Source organism: Saccoglossus kowalevskii, chromosome 6 (genome assembly GCF_978046115.1).
Source record: "Saccoglossus kowalevskii chromosome 6, keSacKowa6.1, whole genome shotgun sequence".
Classification (NCBI taxonomy): domain Eukaryota; kingdom Metazoa; phylum Hemichordata; class Enteropneusta; family Harrimaniidae; genus Saccoglossus; species Saccoglossus kowalevskii.
Window position 1 is genome coordinate 19,869,267 of NC_140646.1, and position 23,313 is coordinate 19,892,579.

Genomic DNA, 23,313 nt, shown 5'->3' on the forward strand with positions numbered 1-23,313 from the left:
GACTATGGCCGTGGGTGAAAGGTGATCACTGTCAAACAGCTCATAGTTGGACCTATATACAATAAATGGCGGAAACGAAACTTTCGGCGATTTCTGCATCTGTTTTTCAGATCTATCAAATCAACGAAACTAGGATCGGGAGTTCTGACATGGTTATGATATACAAAGGCAGGGATTGGGGTATATTTTAATCGTATATATGTCAATATAACTTTTGCAATGAAAACACGTACACACACACCCACCCCTGTAAGTGAATGGATTGGTTCTGAGCAAATGACGCGAGGTCGTGCCCCCATGTTTCAACCAATCAAAATTTACGACATAGGACGTTCTGTGATCCAGATACGACGGAGTTATCCGGCTTGCACGTACACAGCTAGACCCCGAACTAGACCAAGCGTAAGTTATTCTGAACCATTGTTTACTACCCTGGTTTATCGTGTGTGTTATTGCATTGTTTTTATAGATTTCAACAAGGTTGTATCCTTTTCGCTGCACACAGAGGGAGTGTAATTTTGGTCCGACCGCAGGCTTCGGTGCTGTCACCGCTGGAGGTAGTCACCGGGAGTGTCTCCGACGCTAATGGTACGCCTACAGACTTCAGTTCCGGGACTTTCCTGCCACTAGAGAATTGCGTAATCGTTAAGCGTAATCATCTCATTGGTGTGCTGTACATTTCATACACATCACCTTTTAAGGTCACATTCACTACTTGCATTTTCTCGGATTAAAGTCAATGCCAACAACACTAGACTCCTAGGTTAAAGAGCTTCACAAATACAGAGGAATGCAATTTATAGTTTTTTTTTCATATTACTTTACATTCTCCTAAATATTCAACTTTTCATTAGTATTACAGTATCTAGTCCACCATCTTGATTCTCCAGCAAAGGATTGTGGGTAAAGTATAACATAACCTTTAAAAAAAAAAAATTCTAAAGTAGTACATTGTACATGTACTTTAGGACTTGGCAATATACTGATGCTAACCATATATATAAAATAGCAACAGAACTGAAAATAATCATTTTTACGTTTTTCTACCAAATGCTCAATTCTTCTTGTATTTTATGCAAGCTTAATATCCCAGGGCTTATACAGGTTATATATAACCCGTTGATCACGGATTAAAATAACCATATTTATTCATTTTACCTTTTTGGTAATATTTTTATTCTTTGTGTCTTTGCAACATTCTAATTTCCTTTAAATGCACAAGATATTTGGACAGTGAACTTTTAAACTAATTCGGGTCAGTATTTCTCAATATGATCATGTAATCATTTTATTAAGTTTTGAAACAGATGTTGTGATGTCATATTTCACTTGTAATTTTTTGCTGGCAAATCAAAATGATAGACATATATACTGATTGAAAAATTGAATATTTATGAAAAGTGATATAATTAGCCTGGCGGCCATTTTGTTTTAATGAATGGGCGTCTAAAGCCATATCTCTGACATGCTTTGACCAAAGACTATAGAGAAGATAGTCTTTGCTTTGACTGATTATATTCAAATTTTATATATTCATTATGCATCATGTGATTTTGTTTTAATTAATGCTGTTCCAGAGCAATATCTCTCAATATGGACAAGTACTACTTGTTTGACGATCAGATACAAATGTCAATCATTTTAATGTTAAACAATCATCATAATTATGTCAGCCACAATCCCCCACTTTTGGGACATTAATATTTTCGGGGTCTAAGTGTCCCCCCCCCTCGAAAATGGCCCAAATTTGACTGTCTGAGTGCATTTAACACATTTAGCTATCCGTGAAATAAGCAAAAATAAAACCTAGCGTGTGATTAAACCCTGTGCAGTTCATCAAAGTCCACTTCATCTAGGAGTATCATACTGTTAGCCTAGACTCTCCCCTTTAAAAAATGAACTTAAATTTGCATTCATTGGAACTGAAGTCATTGCAATATCAGTCTGATAGAAGACATTGATATTTTATTTTATTTGTACATCCCTTTTCTTAAAATTGCTGTTTTTGGTAAACCTAAACATCCAAACCATGTTACTTAATAGCCAAAATAAAATACCTTTAATTCCCATATACTTGCTGTAACGAGGCTAAAAGTATAATATTTTTACAATTAATTTTAAAATTCAGATATTTATTCGAGCATTTACTTAGTATGATATAACAGAAGTCATGCAACAATTAACTGCCATGAATATCTCGTGCTCATTAGATTAAAATTTGCTGGACATTTAGTGTATTTATTTGTTCTTGTTCTCAGATCCATCCATTTATTCTTAAACTATCTTAACCCTGTATCTGAATTGGTTATGCCAGCTTTGTTAGAATGTACGATGCAGTTCATGAAAACTCTCATCGCATTGTTAGATTTGGCAGCAGCAGGCTGCAATTTACTTCCAACATAACGTGTTATTTCCCAGAATACCTTGTAGACAATACATTTTACTACTATGAATATATCCCACAGCTGATACATATATTTATGTTTGTGTAGGTTGAACTAATGATATTTCAGGGGTTGTTTCGCTGGCTGCTGGTATGGAGGGGACTGTGAAAAAAGTAAACTGTGTTTTCGGGTATTGTCAATTAAGCGTGAACTGTACTGTAGTATAGATGCATGGGCATAATCACATGTGTTAATATGTCCATGGTATTGATAGGCATGCTACTGTGCAATACACCTATTTGTTTTGTTTTGTTTTGTTTTGTTTTGTTTTGTTTTGTTTTGTTTTGTTTTGTTTTGTTTTGTTTTGTTTTGTTTTGTTTTGTTTTGTTTTGTTTTGTATGTGGAATCTATTCAGTCAGTATACACAGTCAATTGTTTTTCTTTTGAGTATACATTGATTATTTTTTTTTTGGACATGATATGAATCAATTATTTGACTTAATCAATTTTTCTGATAAACTTTGCTTTCCTAAGATAAATATATGTTACACATTTCTGTGATATCTAGCATCAAAAATAGCATGTAATACGTTACTGAGCCCGTATCGGGACATAATGTGCACTGGTAGCGTAGTGGTTGTTGCAATCAATCAGATTCATGATCAATAGACTTGAGTTCAAATCCCACCTTAGGCTGAACACTACAAAAGCTAAAGCTCTAAGATGAACATAGTCACGTAAAATAGAAAAGTAAAAGGACAATAAAATTTACCGGTAAAATAATATAACATAACATAAGAGTAAGTATTCTGAATAGTACAGAATCAGGTGGTTTACTATTATTAGTTAATACACACCTGTTTGCATAATAAAAACACCAAGATTAATGTGGCAGTTTGTCATAATGTAAATAAATTTATCAAAATGATTCAATGAGGTAAAATTAGGATTATCCTTATTTAAATCTGTGAAAAGATTCTGTCTCGTTTCATTGTGCTGTGGGCAGTCCATATGTGGGCAGTCCATCTTGTGCAAAGTCTGTGTTCAAGTTTTGTTTTCGGCCTAGTATATCTCCTTCTTTTCAATCATAAGTTGATGGTCATTAATTTCCTAACAAATATTTTTATATATTTTAATATATTTCCTATAATTTGAATTAATCTGTTAAATAGTTTCCCATTGTAAAGTTTGTTTTAAATTTCTTGTGGGTGCAAAATTTATTCTCCCCTGTCAATATTGACAATTGAAATCAATCTCTAGGTGACTGAACATTTTCAAAAATTCATGGATATATCTGATTGATAAATATTAATATTCCTGTTAGGCCAAGAAAAAAAATTCTCTGTTTCTCGTTTTATGGAAATTTAAAATCTTGAATTGAGACGATTTTTTTTTTGAATACCGAGCTAAAATAGGGGTAATTTGAGACAAGTGCGAGTACAAGCGCATTTTTGAATGCTTTGGAAGGAAAAAAATGTCTGAGGCGCATAGTTCAAAATGATGCGCACAGAAACGAGAAAGATATATTTTTTTTCTCAGCCTTACTGGACTTTATTTATTATTAACAGACCATGGAAGTTTTGAATGTTTTATATCTGATTGTGTTTTTGTCGTTTAATTTATTTATATATATATATATATATATCTATTTTTATCTTGTATGTTGCAAGTACATACAAGAAACGTGCAAACGTGCTGTATTTAGTGAATAAACATAAATAAGCAGTGTTTTCAACGCACAAGTTATAACTAAGCAATTATAAATATGTTGTGCTCATTCAAAAATAAATAAATAAATATAGTTAAGTTGTACTTGCAACATACAAGTTAAATCTAAATGATTATTTTGCAGTTCTTGTAACATACAAAATATTAGCATTGCAAGAATATTTTTAGAAAGAGATGCAAAATACTCTTAACAAACAAATCTCTGCAAAACATTTTGTCCTACTTGTTTGTCCCCGTTCATACACACTCCGAAAACGGGGACTTATGTTTTGACCACTGTGCGTTGGTGCTTCCGTCCGTCCGTGCGTGTGTGTGTGCATCCGTGTGTGCATGCGTCCGGACCTGTATCTTAGAAATGCCTGGACCAATCACATTCAAACTTTCACACTTACATCATACATGGTATTATACATATGCACATCAATTTGTTTCATGATCTGATTCAAGATGGCCGAATGGCTGCCATTTTTGTACTGAAAAATCATCAAAATTTAGCATTTCTCGGCTGTTTACAAATGGATTTTGTTCAAACTTGGTATATAAATTGGACATTATAGGATCTTGATGCACATTATTTTGTTTTTCAGATACGATTCAAAATGGCCGATCGGTGGCTATTTTGTTTTAATGAATGTGGTTCTAGTGCCATATCTCTGACTTGCTTTTACTGATTATGTTCAAATTTTAAATATTCATTATACATCATATCATAGATGTACAGATATATTGGTTTGATGATCCTATTCAAAATGGCCAAATGGTGCCCATTTTTATTCTAAAAAATCATCAAATATCGAGCATTTCTGACATTTATGGATGGATTTCGTTCAAACTTTGGTACATACATTAGACATTACGGGTTCCTAATGCACGTCATTTTATTTTTCTGATTGAATTCAAAATGGCTGACTGGCGGCCATTTAGTATTAATGAATGGGCTTCTAGAGCCACATCTCTGACATGCTGTTACTGATTATGTTCAAATTTTAAATATTCATTATACATCATGTCATAGATGTACAGATATATTGGTTTGACGGTCCTATTCAAAATGGCCGAATGGTGGCCATTTTTGTGCTAGAAATCATCAAATATCGAGCATTTCTGGCATTTATGGATGGATTTCATTCAAACTTGGTACATATATTAGACATTACAGGTTCCTAATGCACGTCATTTTATTTTTCTGATTGAATAAAAAATGGCTGACTGGTGGCCATTTTGTTTTAATGAATGTGATTCTAGAGCCATATCTCTGACATGCTTTGACTGATTATGTTCAAATTTGATATATTCATTATACATCATGTTATAGATATATAGATGTATTCAAAATGGCTGATTTTGTTTTAATTAATGCTGTTCCAGAGCAATATCTCTCAATATGGACAAGTACTTGTTTGACGATCAGATACAAATGTCAATCATTTTAATGTTAAACAATCATCATAATTATGTAAGCCCCAATCCCCCATTTTTGGGACATTAATATTTTCTGGGTCTAAGTGTCCACCCTCTCCAAAATGGCCCAAATTTGACTGTCTGAGTGCATTTAACACATTTAGCTATCAGTGAAATAAGCAAAAATAAAACCTAGCGTGTGATTAAACCCTATACAGCACATCAAAGCCCACTTCACTTTAGGTGTTAACAACTTCCTGTTGTGAAAAACAGTGGAAATAATATAATATGTACCTATACTGCTATATAAACAGATGGCTCAAAATAAGTCACATTTTAATAATCCTGTATCACTGTATTGAATACCTGTCATTGTTGTGCAATTCTATTAAAGACATGCTTCAAGCGAGGCAAATATGGTATTGTCATTGTGCAAGAACAGAAATTACTTGTATGCAAATTATGGTGCTGCAAAAATTGACACTGCTAGCAACTAAATATTCCAGTTCTTTTTATATCATATCAATTGCACTGCGTCTCTGTGGGTTTGTTTGATTCAGGAAAACGGAAGAAATCGTGATATATAAAACTGCACAACAATTCAGGTAAAACAATTTATATGAAATTGACATTCTGAGCTCTAAATAATTATACCAGCGATTATTGTGAAATATAAAATTTGGAAATAATAAAGTGACCACCTTTCTCTGTTATGTTAACCTTTTCACCAGCAGTTCCCTTTTTCGTCCCAAATTCACAAAATACTCCTGTTTATAGTCTGTAATTTCCTTCAAAAGATTGGGATAGTCAAATTTTTAGAGTCAACACTGCAAATTGACTCAAATTTTGTCTGTTGGCTTCAAAATTAGAGTTCATTTCCAGAAATATAGAAGAATATAAGAAAAAAGTGAAAAACAAATTTAGGCGAGAATGTCTGGTGGTTAATGGCTTCACCTATTAAGGCCATATCTATAATTATTTTCCTGGAACGTTATTGATATTGATGTCTGATGCCAAAAACAGTCCCATACTACAATGGGGAATGATAATTTGATGGAAGCCAAAGCCAATAGGTGTCTTATTATTAAAAAAACAAAAAAAAAAAAGGTGATTGAGGTGAAAGTCCACCAAAACACAAACTGAAAGGTAAAATTATCCTCCAGAGGGCACATTGGCATCATTCGTCTTGTTGGAATCAGGCCAGTTAAACTCAACAGGTCAGAGGCAACAAATACACTGGGGAGAGGGTTATAATAGTATCAAACAATCATGTGACCATTTTTAACCAATAATATTACTTCAGGGACAAAAATATTCATTATTGATGTGTTATAAATAACCATGAATTTTTTTGCGTTTTTTTTTTCTGCAGGTATCAACAGAACTAACATAGGCATGTCCGATTCCAAGAGAATGAAATGGGAAGTTCCTGCTTCAACCATGGCAAGGAATACCTTCAATCCCATTCGTGATATTGTAGATGGGATGAAGATTAACCCACACCCAGATAAGGAGATGATTGCACTTTCCATTGGTAGGTACATCTGTTCGATTAACAATTTTTGGTAAATACAAGATTAACTTTGTTAATCTCACTAGTTCTGCTTTATTAAATTGTTAATTTCACCATAGTACTTCTCTAAACCTAATGTTATAAACCTCACTAAGGCATATGAAGTGCTTAACCCTTGTAAGGTTAATAGTGGACCCTCAACAATGTTAATTCTTCCCTTTCAAGTTCAGCTCTTGTAAATATATTTCAAAATAATTCACAGCATGGATATTAATTTGGATTGCAAGGAATGTCTACCGAAATAACGGATTATCATGCAGTACATTCTGTTAAAAAATAAAAGCACTGTATTATTTTGTCTGTTTGGGCAAAAATTAAGATTGAATTCAGTGAAAATTACTAAAAATGGCGCTCAAGTAATAAAATTCAAAGTCTCATGGCAAGTGACCAGGTCATTTAATCCTTGTTATTTGGTGGGTATGTGTAATCTCCATGCACATATGCACAATTTATATTTCTAATTGTGACAAAAAATCACAAAAGTTACTGTAATATTTATTGTCACAGATATTCAATTTAGGGCATGTTATAAATCAATGGAAAAAAACGTGACCGCAACTTTATGGAAGCGGTAATTTCTTTCTTCCCTGAAAATACTATTACCCACACGTATACATCTTCATTTCATTATATACCCTCTATATAAATTATGTTTTTGAAATTCAGTCCCTCACCTCCTTGGCTATTATCGCTGATTTTTCGTCACCAGAGTGATTTACATTGTCAATTTTGGTTCCCCGAGCGTCTCTAATAAATAAACTATCTAACCGCTGGACTGAATTAATGATATTATCAAAAAATCATAGAAGATTAGGAGTAAAATCGGACGTTTTTGGCATCGGCGTATTTTCGCTCGGAAACGCAAGGGCGATAAGACTCAATTTTCAAAGACGCAGGTTGTTTGGATCAGACTGTTTCTTTTGTTTCAAGTTCGTTTTAATTCTAGAAACATAACAACGTTGTTTTTTAGTGAATACAGAATAGTTCTGTTTCAATACAGGATTTTGATATGCCAATCGGGCAATTTTAACAATTTCTTACTGGACCGTCCCCTGTATAAATAGTCCTCTACTCCAAAAATTGACAATGGTAGTAGCCCAGAATAGACTTTGATTGTAGCAATGTTTACGCCACTGTACGAAAATACGCACACTTGCGATTTTGACAACATTCACTTGAGCGTTTTTGGATAGTGGAAATAGAAGCAAATAGATGGAAATACCAGTTACATCACTCATGAAGATTGATGATTCGATTGCTGGCCGGGATAGATGTATTTAATGCTCATTTCTATGTAATATGTTTACACCTGCGATTCTCAATTTCGATGTCTAAAATCATCATTGCTGCTGTGGATGGCGATGACTGACAGTATGTTTTGATTCTGCGGCTCCCTTGGCAACTGATTTTTAGGTTTCTTGATTTTAAATATTCTAACGTTTACTTGGTCGTACTTTGTATATACCAGTCAGACACTGACAACAAACAAGTAAACAGGCCGGGACAACATGGGACTGTGAAGGCCCCTGGGAAAGCTTTTTTGTCAAGGCTATATACCGGTACTAAATTCTCTTATATTTTGGGGTATTTTTGTGAGTGTACATGTATGCATTAGAATATGTATACCCATTAAAATTATCAAAACTTCAAATGTAATCATAGTACAAATGTAAAAAAAAAAATGGTTGATTTGTTGAAAAAATTGTCTAATTGGTAGTGAGAATTGCCAAGCCAGTTTATAAAATAGTGAACAAAAATGTTCATAAATATTACTGACTGCGAAAGACGCACATCGCGAAGTGTCTTGTTTGAAAAAATTCTATTTAATTCTTATTCTCATTCTCAGGAGATCCAACTGTTTTTGGTAACTTAAAACCGTCTGAGAATATTGTAGATGCAGTAGTGAAGTCTGTAAAAGATGGAAAATCCAACGGTTATGGACCATCAGTTGGTAAGTTTATGAAAAATGGGAGGGGTTATGTATGTGTGAACACTTTGCAGCCTGTACTGCCCACTCGGCAATAGATTCAGCCTAGACTTCCAAACATGCAGTAACCCCAATGGGAAAATGCCTGCCCTGTTTATGTCCTTGGCGCAGTGTACATACCAAGGCATCTTTTATCCACCAGCCTAGTACTGGTACTCCTAATAACTAAATATATTGGAGCAAATGTTTCTGAGCATAACATTTTATAAAGAAAATAATTTCATGTGAAAATAAAAAAAATTGGACATTATTTTATGTGTGATGATCTTACAGAATCAGATTTATTAAACGGACATATGGTCATGTGACGTCATTTAAACTAAAGCTAACATATCTGGAGCACTATCGCAGATATAAACCTTCCACCAGACCTTGTAATTAAAAATGCCAGAAAATCTGCCAACTTGGATGACTTAAATTTGTTGTTTTGACACATTCTCAAACTCAAGATTATTTATTAATCAGAAAGTTTTGGATGCTGTAGTAGGGCTTTAGTTTTCATTCGCCAGATGCGAGTGTTACCGAAATGTACACGCTGAATACAGGTTAAATATTTACTAACATCAATATTTTCTTTTGGTGGCTGTGCTCTCGCTGTCGCTCGCAAATGTCGTAAATTACGAAATTTGGACGAGATTTACGAACAAAATAAATATCTATTAGTAGGATTTACGAACACATTTTGTACAAAATACCCTCGCAAATCGCCCTCATTTAATTGTCAAGACTCGACTGTGATCATCACGCGTGTTACGGTTTGAGTGATTGTCATTTTAAAGTTAAACAATGTCCCATTACTTCTAAGATTGCAACAATTGTTACATGGTGATCGCAATCATCACGGAACTGCCACTGAATGTATTTTTCCACTCTAAAGTTATTTTGGTGTCATCGCACATGCGTAGTTTAGTCGACATGTGTTTCAAGATACCCCGCGACATTACTCTCAGTATGGAACGGTTTCATGTCGCCCTTATCAAACACGTGATTTGTTTATTTATTGAAAATGGAGACTACGTCAAAAAGGATCAGACAACTGCTCGACGAGTATTTTTCACGACGAGATGGAGAAACCGCTAAATCGTGTTCAGAACCAGAAACATATGGGTGTCCTAACCCTGACAGCACCAAGAAACGGAAAGTTGATCGTACTGCAGCACGATTTCAGAAATAATGGAAGGTTAGCTGCGGTTCCGTAGCTCTTTGGTGCGACATACAATCTAATTTTGCCCTACCAATTTCATTCGGACGTCTTGTTTTTATTTTTGTTGTTGTATGTCGAACATGGGCCGGCCAGTGTCTGTCACGTAAATAATGCGGTCGGCAACATAGGGCTATGATTCCACAGCTAATGGAAGGTGAGACAATGTTAGCGAATCGATCGAAAAATACTATAATTTGTGTAACATTCTTACCGGGCATTCTTAGCATTGAGATCAAGTTACAAGACCGAAAGTTACTTTTTCACTTTAATTCAGAAATTTCGATGAAAATAAATAGTCATTTTGTGTTGTCATAAACGTCAACATGCGGGTTTGCATGATGAGCACGGGAGATTACTTCATAATAATATTAATTGGCATAGAGTTTTTTCCTGAGAAATTTCCCGTGAAAATTTATTCACAGACTTGTGTTCTAGGCAGTGAACTTTTGAATGATGACTATTTTCCCAACTGTTAACAATGTGAGCTTATCATGAATATGTTTAATTAATACTGAGTTATTCAAATAAAGGTTCTGGTGTCTACATTTTATATTTTGTTGTGATGTTTTGTTGTACCATCATAAATGGTACATTTTGTGGAGCAGACTGCCTAATTTGATGTCATGAAATTACACACAAAATTAGAGCTCAGGTTGCACCAGCAAGCACCATTTTCAGCATGCTGTTCTTGTTTTCGGCGGACGACAGAGGGGACACCTCCCTCTCCTTCCCCGTTGTGCTCGGTCGCGGGAAAATGCTCCGCAGTTTCCAGACAAAGTTTACTAATACTTTATTTTCTTGATTAGTAAATTTACTATTACCTAGCAAATTCCAGAGAGAGCCCAGGGTGGTAATTCATGCTTGGCTGTAGCAGATATTCTGAGGGATGATTAGTTCTCTAAAGTCACACTTCATAAGAGCTTGAATTCCCAATCCGTGATTAAGCTTTCCATCTGTTTAACTGAATACCGGAAGTAAATAAAAAAATTTAATATTGTAATTTTGACAATTCTAAATGATAGACCACCCATTTGACCATTCTTTTAAAAAGTCAGGTTCACATAAGTTTTTTTTCTTCAATAAATGCAAGATTATAGTACTGTTGAATTTGACATTATTTTTCTCTTCTTGAACACTAATTAGGTTACCTTGAATCTAGGGAGTCCATTGCTAAAGCATTCAGTGAACCAACAGCACCAGTGGATGCGAAGGTAGGTATTCTATGCGCATAATATTAACATTTAATTCAACACACACAAAAATTCACAGTAAAAAATAAAATATTTCAGACACCTGTAAATCTGTTTGTTTACCTTTCATGGATGTACGGTATTTATATTAACTTGGAAACTCTTTTGTAATTCAGCTTCGATGGAGTTTTAGGCATGTCATTCAAATATCATTCTGACCAATAGCATGACATCAGCTCATCTCAAAACAGGATTCTGACCAATAGCATGGCATCAGCTCATCTCAAAACATCATTCTGACCAATAGCATGACATCAGCTCATCTCAAAACAGGATTCTGAACAATAGCATGACATCAGCTCATCTCAAAACATCATTCTGACCAATAGCATGACATCAGCTCATCTCAGAAATCCAACAAGCTTTATTTTGATGTTGCCAACCACTAATAAATATTCTGAAAGCAAATGCGCTTTTGATACTTTAATATGTGTATCTTTGAAGGAACATTGCAAAAACAGAGCCTTTATGTCATTTAATTGATTAGCAAAAACACTTTGCGAAATAGTGCACATTGTCCAGCTGGGTTAACTTATTCTAAATGAAAAAACTTTTGATTGTGGAAAGGTGAATTTAATATGGTCATCAACTGATGCTCAGATTTGCACTACCGGGATGTGCAGACAAAAAGTCATGCTATTTATCCCCAAAAGTCATGGTGCTATAAGTATATATTTAGGGAATCAGATTCAAAATGGCCGTCTGGTGGCAGTTTGATCAGATTCAAGATGGCCAATGGCACCTATTGTAATGTTAAGAATTCATCAAAATTCAGCATTTCTCCCATTACAGAACCAGATCTCGGTTGAATGGATTGTTTTTCAAACTTGTTTCATACATTGTAAAACATCAGAGCTTGATGCACATCATTTTGTTTTTCTAATCGAATTCAAAATGGCTGACTATCACTTATTTTGTTTTCATGAATTTCATTTCAGACATTTCTTGACTGATCATGTTCAGACTTAAATTATAAATCAGTTCACACATATTTACATGTATACAACAACCATACTATTTGAATCACAGAGGGACTTGATTTGATTCTGTTCCTGACCTAGGTGGCTACCTGCCCAGGCTAGGCAGAATTAGGCGGCTAGCCGCTATGCTCCTGCCTGGATTTTATACCTAGGTGGTATCTAGGCAGCTGGCTGCTGAAAGCCGCCCAGGTGCTCCTGCCTAGATTTTCTGGGCAGCACCTCAGCAGCTGAGCTGCAGGGAGTCCATTTTCATAAAGGTAATGTTAAAATCTTATCAAAATCAAGATTTTTGCAATTCAGGAATACAAACAGATATTATTAAAACTTGGTGCACAGGGTACATTATAGGATCTTGATACATTTTGTTTTCAAATCAGATTCAAAATGTCCGACTGGTGGACATGAATGCTATTCCAGAGCCATATCTATGACATGCTAAGACTGTGTAAACTTTATTTTTTGAACTTGATAACTTACTGGGACTTAATATCGCAATTTTAATATATATTTATTTGGGTTTTATATTCAGGGATTTTCATTAAAACATTTTTTCTTTTGTTCAGATTTATAGAAGAGTTTGGTGGATTTCAGTGAATAATTAATGTACCAATAGTTACAACAGTTCCCTCTATTAAAATAAAATTCTTCACAACTTTATAATAAGAAGTACCTTCTTTTTCCCCAGGATGTGATTTTGACTAGTGGTTGTTCGGGTGCCTTAGAGCTTGTTATAGCTGCACTAGCCAACCCTGGACAGAACTGTCTCATACCAAGGCCTGGATTCTCTATTTACGAAACCTTGGCTCTGTCACTCAGCATTGATGTCAAGCGGTATGAACTATTGGTAAGTCTGTACTGTAAAATCTGTATTAGAAGCCGCGGTTTCTATTAAAATGGTACAATGCAACAGAGGGTATGAGGTTTTTATTAGAGCATCTACATATACGAGAAATCATGAATATTTGGTTCTCAAGTGTTCAAAAAGAATGAGTGCAACTTCTATTTGGGATGTGGCTACTAATATAATACCAGTACTATCCCTGGGTTTGCCATCTATAAAACCATTGCTCTCTCAGTCAATTGGATACAGTAATATCATTTTTTTTAATTTCATTTTAACATTTGTGCATATTCACTAGGTATAACATCAAGTTTCATAATTTTTTAAAAGTTCCTTCACATTTTTAGTTTCAAATTACCATGATTTTAGTGAAAATGAAGTTAAAAATGAATTGGATGCCTTATTGCTGCCACTAATGCTGTCTGTAATGTATACAGAGTGAAAAAAGACACCAATTACCTTGAGGCAGTGGATTTTATTTGCATAAACATGCTACCAGCAAAAGTAATCACTCCATTAAACACTCACTCCGAGTGTGTTAAATAAATGTTACAAAAGATATAAATATAATAAACTGTATTTTTTGTTTATTCACAGCCAGATAAAGACTGGGAAGCAGACATCGAACATATGGAGTCGCAGATTGATGATAACACAGCGTTCATTATCGTCAATGACCCGTCAAATCCATGTGGTTCCGTTTATTCCAAAGAACACCTCTTACAAATACTAGCAGGTGATTTGCTTGACATTTTGCTGATATAAACAAAATGGATGTTGTTAAAACGGGAGTGTCATCACCTGCGCACACGTGGGGGTTGAGTCCCAAGCGACGATAACAACACACGTTAAAAACGCAAAGGCTCATGGGTAGATGCTTGTTTGTAAACAATGACACGCTATGGACATCTGACGCATGCGCAGGTAACGACTCCCTCGCTTTAATACCACTTACACTATTAAAACAATTATAGTTTAAGGGTTGTATTACTTTCTTCTGCGAGGAGACGAAAACACTAGACATGGTAAGAAGTCTAAAATCATAGAATATGAATGGACATGTAGATATACCACTGAATTGGTTTACTCCTAGACACCGAATAGTTGTTACTCTGAAACTGTAACACAGACTGTTTTTTTTGTTATTTTTAAAGTTTTTTTGCATCATTTACAGTTGCTGAGAAACACAAGCTTCCGATAGTGTCAGATGAAATATATGCAGACTTTGTGTTCCCCGGTGAAAAGTACTACAACTTAGCGGGACTCACATCAGAAGTACCAATCCTTTCATGCGGTGGTCTTACTAAGAGGTGACAAAATGTTTTGTGATAACGATCAAGGTGGCAATCAGTTAACATTCATTTTTGTCAGAAATGGATACAAGTGTGTTCTACAGAAACAGCTCTTTTAAAAAGTTATTTTTATAAAATTGGTAAATTTATTTATTTTCAAAAATGCAAAAATGCAGTTTTTAAGAAGCATTTATACTTCAGCCAATAAGAATCAGTTCTGTGACCACCTGTTTGATTAACTAATCAAATTCAATTTATTTATATCCCTCAGGTATCTGTGTCCTGGATGGCGTGTTGGCTGGATCATTATACATGACCGAAATAATGTTTTTGAGAAAGAGGTCAGTAAATTGTTTTGTTTTTTTATTTTTCACTTGTTTAGAATTGTTATATCTGCTGCATACTGAGAGTTAAATCAATAAAAGCTTTTCCCTACAAGAATTGTTCATGATGCAATATAATTTGAAAACTGTTTTCGAGGACTCCTCATCTGCCCTATATCAGTGTAATCCCCCCAGATGATTGTAGATTAGCTCAGTGATGATCTCATAGCTTCTTCTGTTACAACAACACTGGACAATAGAGATATTTGACACTATGGTAATGTAATGTGTGGAACCAGTGAAAACTTCAGTGATTTTTGTCATTGTCAACAAAAAATTGTAATGCTGTGCATATATTAAGGATGAAGTTGATTACTGTGAACAGATTTAATATCACAAAAAACAGGAAAACAATTTATTTAGGTCACAGTGACTTTTGTGATTTTGGTAGTCATAAAATTCCGAAAATTTATAGCACCAAAAATAATATATTTCACAGTATTCATATCTCACACACTACTATGAATTGATGTGTCCGTATGCATGTTTTACTGTAAAAGCATTCATTTTTAATATTTTGATACTTGATCAAATTCTCTGGGTTTTAAATTCATAGAATTTCTAGTAAAACAACGAGTTCTATAAATTGTAATTTTAATTTTAATTTGTATAGATTAATTTATCTAGGTTTTATTTATATACATGTAATAGCAAAATTACAATAAATAATAATAAATTATTCATAATATGAAGCTTTCATGTGTTTTTTTCTTAGGTTCGGAGTGGTTTGCTGAGATTATCACAGCGTATTCTTGGGCCGAACACGTTAGTCCAATCAGCAGTAAAAAGTATTATTGAAGATACACCACAGAAGTTCTTTGACTCAACTATAGAAGTGGTGAAGGTGAGATTTACCCTGACATGTCTCTATAGCTATAACATTGACAGCCACATCTTGTAAGTTCTGTTAGCCAGTATTAAAAAGCGGTGTTTGACATGACCACATGTATTCAGCTTTTGTGTAAATAGACACTTACAAGTGTATGTTGCATGGGACCTGTATCATAAACAAGCAGGCCTCACAACAACCATCAAATTTCTACCGTAATCTGTATGTGTTTTTTTTTTTCGCATTCAAGAATAACGCACATCATATGTACGATCAAATATCCAAGATTCCTGGTCTCCATCCGGTGATGCCCCGTGGTGCTATGTACATGATGGTCAGTATTTTTGACTCCCGTGTGCGAAGCACAAAAGGGAGTCTTTGCAGTTACCCTGTCTGTATGTCTGTATGTCTGTCTGTCTGTATGTATGTATGTATGTATGTATGTATGTATGTATGTATGTATGTATGTATGTATGTATGTATGTATGTATGTCACTTTTTTTGTTCCACCGTTATCTCAAGAACCACTAATCAAATTTTGGTGAAACTTGGTACATAGATGCTCTGGGATAATGCGCAGAGTTGATTAGGTTTTGGTAAGAATCTATGAATATTAATTACCTATAAATTTGCATGATAATTAGCTGATTTTTAGCTCTTCCAAGACTGTTCCACTGATATCTGAAGAACCACTCATTGGATTTTGATGAAACTTGGCACATGGATGCTCTGAACTAGTGCGCAGATTTGATTAGTTTTGGGTAAAAATCTATGAATATTAATTATCTAATTTGAATGATAATTAACTGATTTCAAGCTGTTCCATGACTGTTCCACTGATATTTGAAGAACCACTCATTGGATTTCAATGAAACTTGGCACATGGATGCTCTGAACTAATGCGCAGATTTGATTAGTTTTGGGTAAAAATCTGTTAATATTATTAATTACATAATGATTAATCAATTTTCTGGCTTTTCCACTGATATCTCAAGTACTAATCATAACATTTCAATAAAACTTGGTACATAGATGTCATATGACACTGCACAGACCTGGTAGTGTTTAGGGTAATATCAGTACATATTAATTACCTAATTTGCATAATTAATTAATTTTCAGCTTTTGATATTTCGAGTAGTAATGATCACATTTCAATAAAACTTGGTACATAGTTACTTGAGGACTGTGCAGAGACCTAATTAGTTTTTGGGTAAATATTTGTGCATATTAATCACCTTATTAGCATAATTAGTTAATTTTCAGCTTTTCACCTGATATCTCAAGTACTAATCATCACATTTCAATGAGACTTGCGACATTTTCTAGGACTATGCAGAGACCTGATTAATTTTGGGATAAATAATTGTGCCTATTAATTATCTAATTTACATAATTAGTTAATTTTTTGCTGTTCTATGGCTGTTGCACTGATGTCTACAAACCACTCATTGGATTTCAATGAAACTTTTAAAGAGTACCCATCACATTTCAATGAACCTAGGACTATACACAATATTAGTTTTTGGTAAATATGTATGCTTCTTTCACTTAATTAACATAATTAATTAATACTGATATCTCAAGTATTGATCATCACATTTGAATAAAACTTGGTACATAAATGCTCTAGGACAATAGACAGCCTGATTAATTTTGGGTTAAAATCTGTTCATATTAACTCTCTAATTAGCATAATAATTAATATTTTTTGGGTTCTAATCACATTTCAATGAAACTTGGTACATTGTGCAGACCTTATTAGTTTTACACTTAAATCTGTTCATATCAGTTACCTGATTTACATAATTAGTTTTCAGCTATTCCATCAATATCTCAAGTACAAGTAATTTTGAATTAATTTTTAATGTGTCTTCAATACTCTCAGCACACGGGAGTTCTTTCTAAGCTTTCTTTGATTGCAATATGTCTCTATTATTTACGTTGCGCCCTCTTGTGGCAGATTTCTGCTGTGACATCATACAAGGTATGATAGTGATAAAATAGACCATAGTCTCTCTATAGACTGGTCTAAAATAGTAATTATTTGAGATGTGAATTACGTCAATACGTAATACGATGCTCTGCCTTGTTCCTGCTAAATTCGTGTTCTGTAAACATGGATTTGAACAAAACTTTTTTTAGAGTCTATTATGATTAGTGAAATTCTTATATCGAATTACTGGTATAGGTAGCTTTAAGTGAGTTTAATGTGTGGAGGGTTAACTAGTTTAAGATGGATCCAAATTTGTTCTTACCAAATCTCCATTAGACGCTCACTTTACCTGTGTTCACAGTTGCTTTTGTGACCTCTAAAGGTCACACATCCTGGCACTTTCTGGCGATACAATAATCGATAATCTCTTTATAGTTTAAATTGTCATATAAAATTATTTTTGAAGTTCAGTCAAAGCTGCTTGCATTCATATAGTAAACTTGTTCTCCCGACAAAGTACCAGGATGTGTGACCTATATTCTTGACGTATAATTTTTAATAACTATTCGGGTAATTCACATAAATCAACTAAATAAATCTACCTGTAATACTAGTCACTTCTGTAAAAGTTTTATACAAAAGTTTTATGTTTCCAACTCACAACGTATATATGTCTCTCTTATAATTGACAATACTTTGAACTTTTTTAATTTGTTCTGCTCAGAATTTTAACAATTTTAAGCATTAATGAGGATAAAATTCCTGAAAGTCACTATGACCTCATGTCTTTAAAACCCAAGTGAAAGTGATCACTGCTACAGAATGTCACAAAGTTTTAACTGACCTTCGTATTGTCATTTATTGATTTGACTGTTTAATGTTTGCGTCTTGCAGGTCGGTGTTGAAATGGACAAGTTTCCAGATTTCAAAAATGATCTAGAGTTTACTCAAAAGATGATAAGTGATCAGTCTGTGATGTGTCTTCCCGGTCAGGTAAGTAACAGTGGAAGACGCACAAAGCTGGGTCTGGTAATTTGTAAATGCTAATCATCAGCATTCATTCAAATTCAATTATTTACAGCAAGCCTCAGAAGTATTGGGGCAGCCAATTTGTAAAATCGCTAGAGAATTGCCCAACTGCTTGGGTTTTGACTAAACAGTTGGCTTTCGAATCTCGCTTGTAAAACACCTAAAACTCGCATATAAAACACAAGTATATTATGTTTTGACGTGTCTGCCCGGTTTAACCTTTTCACCACTAGTTCCTTCATTTCATCACGAATTCACAAAATAGTCCTATTTATAGTCTGCACTTTCCTTCAGAAGATTGGGAGAAAAGTAGCCAAAGTTTGAGTAAAAATAAAAAATTCACTCAAATTTTGTTTGTTGGCTCCAAAATTAGGGTTCATTTCCAGAAATTCGGAGAATATAAGAAAAAAAGTGCAGAAAAATTTGGGCAAATTGCCAAATATAAGTTTGAGGCTTCACAAACCTTGAATGTAACCACTAAGCACATCCATCTTGTTAAATTTAAACAATACTATTTAATATTCACCATTATCAATTTATGTTCTATTCTAAACATAATTTAATTGAATTTTTTGCAGTGTTTCAAGTATCCAAACTTTTTTCGAGTGGTGTTGACACTTCCACTGCCAAAGATTGAAGAAGCCTGTAGCCGAATTACCGAATTCTGTAAAAAGTATTATGTTGTTAATAACGGCAAACCTTAAAACTACGAGTTCAGAAAACATGCAGAGTAATGAAGAAATAGAATCTTTTTCATATGCAAATTTCTGTGTTTTAACAATCATTATGATCTATAAAATGAATATGGCTATAATTAAAGAACGGTGGACGTCCAGGCGCATTGTGCGTGATATAGATCACATACCATTGTTTACAGGACCACCAAGACTGTCGACAGTCGGTCGTACCTAATATTAATCTGTTATTAATAATAAATATTGTGTATAAATGTGTAGACATGAATAAATTTTGAACGCAGGGACAGGAAGTAATTCCCATCGCATTTCCCATCAAACTTATTCTGTGTTTGAATGTCGAGGATACACAATTACATTAGGCCCGAGGACTGTCGACAGTCTAAGGACCATCGTCCTTCAATACCCATAATTCAGTGTGGCTATAACTGTTTGCATTCCATGAGTCAATATTTACCCACAATGTGGGATCAACCATTTGAAATCGGGGGGGGGGGTGGCTGGAAGAGTGTGGTCACTGCAATTGTTTTTTTTTCATGGTGTGACTTATCTGTATATTTTTATTACACCAACATTTTGCATGCTAATTTTTCCTTTCGTGTCCTGCTTTCAGTTTTTCAACAAATCTTCTATTTACCATGGCAATGATTACCCATAATTCATCACTCAGTCTGGCTATGTTTACCCCACAATTTTATTTGATTACAATTACCCATCATTCAATATGGCTACATTTACCCATAATTCATCATTCAATATGGCTATATTTACTCATAATTCAGCATTCAATATGGCTACATTTACCCATGATTCATCATTCAATATGGCTACATTTACCCATGATTGATCATTCAACCTGACTACATTTACCTGCTCATTTATTCAATTAATATAGTCACCTTGATCTCATCATTTGTTTTGTGCTGTATTATCTGAGAATTCTTATCAACATATATATGCAAATAATATGCAAATAACAGTCATTGTGTGATATTTGATGTAGTATACATTTTCTGTCCTACATGATATGAAACTTTAACTAAAACTCTCTACTTAGTATTAAAGCTATGCACTTCAGTTATGAACTTCACAATTTTATGAAATAATTGCTATTACTGTTGCAAATCAAAGGTGGAGCAAGCTGCTGGTTCAGATACTAACTTGCTCGGCGTCCTTTAACTCAGAATCCAGCATGGATTAGGTGTCGCATAGAAATTGGTGCTAATCTCGTATTTTGATGCTAAGCCATAGCTGCAGCTTTAAAAACTCGACAATATTAATGTGCGGTAGAAACAATTGATAAATGTAGAATTTTGTAAATTCAAAATTGCTGTTTTTCATTTCCGTATTGATCCAATCCAGCAATACTGTTATCAGTGTTATGACATCATAGAGTATAATTTAATATTTATGAATTAGTACAACATCCAATCTTAATAGACCATTTTCCGTTCACTGCGAGAATCACGCGTTATGCGTGAAATCGAACGTAAAAACAGGACAAACAAAGGTCATAGCGTCGTAGTCGCGTCAAACATCACGTGGGATTCGACAAACGCGAAAGTATTTCGGGGACATTTCCATGCTTAATAATGTGCTGTCCACATTTGATGATAGGCAATTTCGATTAAGTAAGGGTATTCGGAAGCAATATTCCTCTGTCGAAGATCGGCCGGTCAATGTAAGCTACGAAATAAAAAAATTCTAGTTCAAAATCAAATCGTTCGATTTTTGCGGCAGACGTTCGACGCGCGTCTTTCATGCATCTCGCGAGATCTCGCAATTGTACGGAAAATCACCTCTTTGCATGAGTGAGTGCTAATGGACTCTGCATCACATTCCATATACCGGTACTATTGAGTGAATGAAAATTGAATCATGCAATGTGATTTTTCTTTTCAAATAAATGCTGCTAGTTTTCGAGGTACTATATAATACATAAAATATAATAAATCGTGTTATATTGTACAAAATTTTGTTGATGTGTGCTGTTTGATGATTGTGGATGTTTTAAATATCAAATTTCAAGTCTAGTTCATAATTTCCCGATTTTCTGCATATTTGTATACATTTCTAGGCCTTTGTGGCGTTGATAAATCTTGGAAGAATATGATGTTTCACCATTTTCCCGATAATGGAAAGCAATAATTTTTAAATCCATGTACGTTTGAAATGTATTTCAGGTAACGTTGTGATGTTTTATTTTAAGTAAATAAATAACTAGTATATTCAAACCATGGTTTGAATGTTTTTCTTTATATCCAGGCTTTCAAACAGTATAGGAGATGTTCAAAAATGTCATAACACCCTTCCCGCTACCTTAACGTATTCAGTTTTCAGTGTCTGGTGTAAATAAATGTTTTGAAATCGAAAATGTTTTTACTATGAAATATGGAATCGAATTGTTCGAAGCTGTGTCTATCAAAATCGTTGCCAAGCTGCCCCCCCTCCGTGTCGAAATACGGTATTGATAGCTGCATAACCACTGTATTCTATTGCTGTTGCATTCCGGGAAGCTGGGGGGGGGGGTCTCCACAGCCAGTTGAAAACTGGACCACAAAAGGACAACGTTGAGGGCGTTTTATGCCGCAAATGACCGAAAATCTTAAAATTCAGGGTTCGTTTCAACCATTATACAGCTAAAAAAAAAATTATACAACTAAGGGAATAATAGACATATAATTTGCATTCCCACCTGTTGTAATAAAACATCATTCTATACTCTACCAAAATTCTTTATTTTGCTGGTACCCACCTTACTTGAGCCTCTGAGCTGCAGTGGAAACCCGAATAAATTGCGTCCTCTATCGTTTCTGGTACGTGAGCGTAAGAGATGCCGTTCACAAGCACAGCGTTAATATTTTGTGGTAATCAAAGGTCAATGACCTGCTGCTGTTGCAGTTACAAAAAAATCAGTACCTTTTGGATTGTTTACATCTTTTGGATTGTTTACGTTACAATGCTTGTATTAAAGATGTAATATGGGTGAGAATATGCAGAATATGAGATTTCGGAAAGTCGTACTCCTCGAGACCGCCCTTGATAGATACGAACCAATCCCAGAGGTGACATCGTATTCTGTTGATAATGTTAACGGAAGTGTCTATGATTGGTCGAATATAACGAGTCATTACCATGTGGTTGGCTGTTGTAAGCTTAGAATACAGAATTTATGAGAATTATGTCTGAATTTTCTATAATGTATAACGTTTTATGTTTTTGCAAAGAGTGGAATAAGGCTAGAGCTTACGACTGTGGCTTCGGCCACCGCTTCGTTAGCGGCGACCACCAGCGCCACTATGTGTGTTTATTGTATTTACAATCATGTTAACGCCCTCTTGTGTTCGCTTTACATTTTGCTACGCATGCTCTGTTCTCTCGTTGTGTTTTCCCCGCCATGTTGGTTCTGTTTTCCCGTTGAGAAATAAACGGAGTTACTCGCTCGTTAGCGCTCCAACTGAAGTGTCTGGTTGTAGTCCAAGCTCTGTATACAACAGGTCTGTGTCCATACTGGCGTGGTGGCAGCGTCCTTCGGATCTCACGTCATTGAAAGGTAATACGGACATCGTTAACTCACAAGCCTGCTATACACGTACGGACTTTACACACGCATATTGTGTACAGCCAGTCAGTCAATATATCGACTGGATAATACCGACGTTGATTTCGTTAAGCAATACTAATCATTATGGCCAACCAACAACGGGCGCCCAAGCAGTGGTGTCTGTCAAAATCAGAAACAATTACTTCGTTTGAAAGCTGGCGTCAGAACCTGGTCTACACACTCTCATTAGACTCAAA

The 23,313-nt window shown here is 34.7% G+C and overlaps 1 protein-coding gene across 1 annotated transcript; it reads left to right on the forward strand.

Moving 5' to 3' along the window:
- Positions 1-343: 343 nt before the first annotated feature.
- LOC100374017 (tyrosine aminotransferase-like) lies at positions 344-21,746 on the forward strand. The gene is made up of 12 exons (XM_085500160.1): positions 344-402; positions 6,886-7,047; positions 8,933-9,037; positions 11,421-11,488; positions 13,193-13,351; positions 13,946-14,084; positions 14,523-14,658; positions 14,912-14,981; positions 15,739-15,867; positions 16,103-16,186; positions 18,683-18,781; positions 19,396-21,746. Exons 2-12 carry the CDS (start codon positions 6,909-6,911, stop codon positions 19,519-19,521), a joined length of 1,254 nt encoding a protein of 417 aa, XP_085356286.1. The 5' UTR covers positions 344-402; positions 6,886-6,908; the 3' UTR covers positions 19,522-21,746.
- The last annotated feature ends 1,567 nt before the right edge of the window (positions 21,747-23,313 follow it).

Excerpts from the sequence above, each read along its gene's own strand:
- LOC100374017 (XM_085500160.1), top strand. The coding sequence starts at position 6,909 with ATGTCCGATTCCAAGAGAATGAAATGGGAAGTTCCTGCTTCAACCATG. Across the intron at positions 14,659-14,911 it reads TGCGGTGGTCTTACTAAGAG|GTATCTGTGTCCTGGATGGC; the intron begins GTGACAAAATGT and ends TATATCCCTCAG. Across the intron at positions 15,868-16,102 it reads CAACTATAGAAGTGGTGAAG|AATAACGCACATCATATGTA; the intron begins GTGAGATTTACC and ends TTCGCATTCAAG.